Genomic DNA, 5,487 nt, shown 5'->3' on the forward strand with positions numbered 1-5,487 from the left:
AACCAGTCCAGTAGAAGTCCCTACATATTTTCCAGATCACGTGCAAATGTGTGGGAGCTGGAGGTCAGGCAGTGTGAAAGGACAAAAAAGCCATTTGGTGACGGATAATGTGTTCTCACTGCAGTTGCAGACTGAACCCTTCGTTTCCTCAAAGACAGTGATCAGAGAAGGATCTTATCCTTATTTCAGCATATATGTTACCCTGTCTCTCCTCCCCCATAAACCCTGGTTCAGCCTGATAAAAAATTCTCTCACACCATTATTAGCTCTGGTAAAAGAGATTAGACTTTATTCCAGCACCTTCAAATTCAAAGGATTAGAAGAAAGGTCCCAAAAAGACTACTCTGCCCCTCCATAACTGAAATGGCAGGTGGGATGAGTCTGTCCACATAAAAAATCTGGCCAGAGGAAGAAGTGTGGGTTGTATGGGGCTGCTCCCCAACACTTGGCTGCTTCTTGGTCACACAGGCACACCATTTTTTCACATTGGTCTGTCAGGTTATCTACAAAAGAAAATGTGAGCAAAGGATGAGAGATTCTGTACTGGACAAAGGCAAGAAACAGTTTTAAGAACAATTGCCTAATAAAGCAATTCTTAAAAAACAAGGGCTGTGGAAGCAGGAAGGGAGAAGGACCAACATGTTGTGTCATGTGTGGATCTGACCCTGTCCTGTTCTGTCCCTGTCAACAGGTCTAAGCTTAACTATGACCAACAGCATCAGAAAATAGCAGCTAAATTTAAACTGGCAATACTTATAAAAATCTGCCCAGCACCGAGCACTACCCACTTCTAGCACTATGTGAACAACACAGGTTTAGTTCAGTGGCCAAAGCTAAAAAAGAAAATTATTTTTGCTTAGCCTGAGTTAAAAATAATCCCTTTTTCCTCAGCCAGCCATTTTCCCTTCTAACTCCTCCCTCTACAGATCAGACCAATTTCAAAAGAACAAATGCTACTTTGAAAGGAAGAGTCTCCCAGAGGGACATATGGAAACCTAAGGACATAGAAGCACCCATTGGGCAACCTTCACTCACACTGCACGAGCTGCTCTTACATCTCTCCGATCACAGCAGAGAAGCAAAGGAATTCTGTGGCAGGGTCATGTACCTGATTTTTATAATCAGCAGCTAATGAAGCTGATCAAAATCATACACATGGAACTATTTATCCCGCAATTATCTGACTGCATGACTAGTTAAGGACCATAAGGAACATCAAAGCAACTAGCTCAGGTAGCTGCATTGCAAACGATTGATTTGGGGTTAATGAACCCCATCCCACCTATAGGTTGTTATAATGCAGCCCTTGGGCTAATGTTATTTCAAAGCACAGTGCATCATTTAGTTGAGGCTGCTACTATAGATTTTCTAACACCCACAAAACCCTGCACTAGGCAAATTTTAAAGTGTAACTTCATGCCAGTGCACATGGGCTTTGCTCCAAAGCCAACTGCAACGAGTACAAGAATGCTTCCAGATTTCAAGTGACTTTGCTGGATCAACACTGTACCTGGTAAATAAGAAGAGCCTATATCTCTTAAGCTTTTCTGAAGAGTCACTGTTTACCAGTAAAAAGTGTTTCAAGGGTCCCACTGATGAGGCCTCAGCTCTAGGTCCATTTCTTTCTTAGCTACCAGTCCTGCCTAGTTTTCTCCTTGCCCCTCTGCTGACTGAGTTCTTCCTGTGCCGTGCAAACCACCGTCCATCTAATGTGAGCACAAGAGTCTGGCTTGGTCATTTCTGCTAGAGCAGAATGATTTTTTTCACCAGCCCTCACAGCTTACAGCCTTTTCTGTATTCCAGATAATGAATGGAATTCACCTGCATATGATGGAATATCTGAACTGAAAAATACAGTTTCGCCCATTTTTTTCAATTCACAAACAAAATTGCATAACAATAGCAAAAGGTGAGGAGGAGAAAAAGTTCCAGGTAAAATGAGTTTCTATTTAATTTCCCTGAAAAAAACCCTGTGTTTATGATTCAGTGCTAGGCAACAGGCATTTCTTTCCTCTTGCATAGAAAGGACAGTGCAAGCAGTTCTGCTTCTAATGTTTCTAAACATCATTACCCTAGGCCCAGCAAGTATGCCTGGAGCTGTAATTCTTCATCCCTTTTGTTTGGATGGGATCAGACATTATACCTTCACACCATGGTAGAACCTGCTGTGCTGTATCCTGAGGGAGGAAATTCACCTTCAGAATGCATTTCTATTTTTCCTCCCCATGGTGGATGTCAGGGGAATTGATGCCTGCTGAGGGCTTGCAGAGAACAGTTGATGGATGCTTCTCAGGCTGGACATCAGTTAAGGAACTGTTTAACTAATGCTTGTTAGCCAGGTTGGAACAACTGCAGCCCCGTGAAGTCTTATGGGACATACATTGCACATCTCATGGTCTCAGTGGTACATCTCATATCTGCAACTAGGATTGCTCCTTCACAGCAAAAATAAACAGGTTGGTTTTTGGGTTTTTTTTCATATCAAAATAGCTAGGAGAGAGTATCAGCCATCTATGGAAATACAGGTAAGCCTGAAGGAGATCAGTTACACATCAAAGCAATGCATCCCTTAGCCAGCACTTTGTATTTAATAGGTTGTTCTGGCACTTTGAAAAAAACAACTGCAGATGTGTTGTCCCATATCCTGTATCTACTGGCACATTTTCAGCTGCTGGATAGGCTGAGGGTTGCACCAAGTAGAATATGGTCTTCTGACAAGGTAGAAATAGTCTTTTAATGTTCAAGCAAATAGCTTTGATGGTGGGGGGACAAGTTTTACTCTCACTTTTTTTTTTTCAAACTTTCAAAGTGTTCTACAATGGATTTTACCATCAAGGACCTTTTGGAGACTTAGAAATAGAAGTGACAAATTCTAAGACACAAGTCATCTGGTGTATGTCAAAACAAACTGGTGCGAGACACTGTGACTGTGCAATTGAAGACCTTCTTGACTGGGTACCAGCTGTGGAGCTGAGCACAGCCTACACTCACTGTATGCCTGCGGCACTCAAGAGCATTTGACTCTGCAAGTTTCAAAATCCCCACTGGAACTCTCAGGCTTTAGGCTGGAGTCCCACACAAGGCAAAGTTGCAGGCTGGCACTCTGTTTAAACTATTTTACAGACATGCGTGATAGCATGGCTCTTCTCTAGCAGCATGTAATGGTAAGTAAAGCAGTGAACAGTCCTGCCGGAGGGAGTGCCAAAACTATCACAGAAATACCGCTTCTGCAGAAGTGGCCACAGACAGACCATTGCACAGCTTCGGGAAGGCATCAGTAAGTAGCAAGTGTGCTTAATGTGGGTGGGCAGAGGACCACCAGAGAGGTATCTGCACCCCTGCCAAACTGAGATGGCTTGTTGGCTCCATAGAATCATCGGAATTCTCAGTTTCGGCCTAGCAGTCTTCTTATGGCAAGAGCAACTGCAGACAGATGTTTAGTAGTCCCCCCTTGATGCCTTTCACTAGGCCTCAGCTCCCACTCTTTAGCCTGGGGAGGACTCAAGTTACCTGGGACGGTGCTGCTGGGGCTCCAGCCTTCCAGCCTTCCTCCCAGCTCCAGCTGGGGACTCTGAGCAAGCCTAGTCATCCAGGCAAGGGATGGGAAGAGAGCTCAGAGGAGAACAGACATTGCCTGGAGCAGCTTTAAAACCATCTCAGCATACACAGACCTACCTCTGAGGCCCACAGAGACCTTAGGTTAGCTTACATGCCTGCAGAGGAGGGAGCAAAATGAACCCCACACAAGTGAGCATTTGCTTACCGCACCGGACAGTGTTCTGCTCACATGCCCACTTGTACTGCTGCACCTTGGGGTTGCAGCCTGCCTTCTCTGCCTTGTCATAGCAGCAGTCATGCCTGTGGCAGCACCTGGGAGAGAATAAAAGGTAGAGTTTGGGCTCAGGCATCCTGGATGTTTCACTCAGTGGTGCTTGCGCATACCCCAGGAGTGCTCTATTCATGCACGCCTGATGACATCAGTGTTCACGCCAGCCTGTCAGTAAATCATTTGTTGATGAACCAAGTGTCCTCGCATCTCTCTGAAAGCTCACATGGCTCAGGAACTCATTAATGCCATATTTGCTTCTATAGCTACCATGCTTCTTCCGAGCTTTTGCCTTCAGAAAGGCAAGCATGGGCAACATATGGTAATCCCACTCACTGAGGCAGAGCTGCAGCATTACTATGAAGTGCGTGACCCTGGCTCACCACCTTAGGCTTAGACCCACCTCATGATTTGGAGTAGGGGCACTTTTTGCCTTCCTCAGCAGCTTCATCTTTTCTGTTCTCGTGGACCTGCCACGTGCTCTTTAGCCCATCCAGTTTCTGAGAGCTGGCTACAAACTCATCTCAATGATAGGATTCGTATCAGTTAACTTCAGATTCCTAAATGTAAACATCTCCATCTAAGGCATTGATCTATACTGTCTTTATGCATGTCTGGGACATAGCTCATATTATTTTGCTGCAGAGATGTAACATAGGTGAAAAACATTGCATTTGAAAGTGCAATTGCTTTTCATTGACCATAGAAGGGGCTGAGGTTGATTAGCTCTGCTGATGAATATCTGTTCCTACAGACTTGTCAGGGAGGTAATTACCACTATCAGTTACTTCAAAATTTATAAAAACTTGACACCACCTAAATTTTATTCTGGTAGTTTAGTGATTCAAAATACACCGAGAAAAGATTCAGCACTTTGAGAGGTTCTCTGCCAGGTAACAAAGGTGGTTTGAGCAAATATGCAAAGTCAGACGCTGGAGACAGACAGGAGTGAGCTCCTGCATTTCCAGAAGCTGACCCTGTAAGATCACTAGGACTCTACAGAGAAACCACTCTACTAATTGGGAAGCATTGAGGCCAGCTGATCGTAGTGGTAAATGAAGAGCAGACAGCTTCTAGAGAAGCTCTTGAGTCCTTGATACGAATGTCTTCAAGAGGTGGATGAGCTGGCTAAGAGAGAGCATGGCTGTTCTGGCTGCCCGAATCCAGCTAAAGACCTTGATCGTTATCTTCAAGGCCTGAGGCCAGTGTATCTGAAAAGCCAAGAAAAGTCTGTACACACTCTGGGATCCACTGTTATATCCCTCTGGAAAAGTGGAAAAACCCTGCGAGAAGGATAAAGGTCCCTTGTGCAGAAGTGGGCTTCTCCAGAGACCTGCTGGGAGCTTACCTGAGAGCTCAGAAATATCATGAGCTTCATCAACCTCTGCTCCAGTAGAATTTTCCCTTTTAGAAATTAATTTACAGATATGAGGGCTGGTGGGCTCTAGGAAGTGGAAAAAAAAAACTAAACCAAACAATGCACAACTTTTGAAGTGCAAAGAAAATCCACCACTGACACAAATTCTAATAAAATGGCTGGAACTAGAGCAGGTGAATCATGTGAAGGAGAAAGCACAATCAGACCAGTCAAATCAAATTCAGCCTTCAAGTAACCTCTGTGATGACATACAGGCCGAATTTAGTCCAGTGTGCTTTCCCTA

The 5,487-nt window shown here is 44.4% G+C and overlaps 1 protein-coding gene across 1 annotated transcript in view; it reads right to left on the reverse strand.

Moving 5' to 3' along the window:
* Positions 1–265: 265 nt before the first annotated feature.
* Positions 266–5,487, reverse strand: part of LOC104538912 (group 10 secretory phospholipase A2-like) — a 12,542-nt gene continuing 7,320 nt past the window's right edge. Inside the window, exons 3-4 of the mRNA XM_010182278.1 lie at positions 3,764–3,870; positions 266–503 (exon numbers count right to left, since the gene is read on the reverse strand). Coding sequence (XP_010180580.1) covers positions 340–503; positions 3,764–3,870 — 271 coding nt within the window. The 3' untranslated portion in view covers positions 266–339. The remainder of the gene's footprint in view (positions 504–3,763; positions 3,871–5,487) is intronic.

This window comes from Mesitornis unicolor, unplaced genomic scaffold (assembly GCF_000695765.1).
Source record: "Mesitornis unicolor isolate BGI_N332 unplaced genomic scaffold, ASM69576v1 scaffold6274, whole genome shotgun sequence".
NCBI classification, from domain to species: domain Eukaryota; kingdom Metazoa; phylum Chordata; class Aves; order Mesitornithiformes; family Mesitornithidae; genus Mesitornis; species Mesitornis unicolor.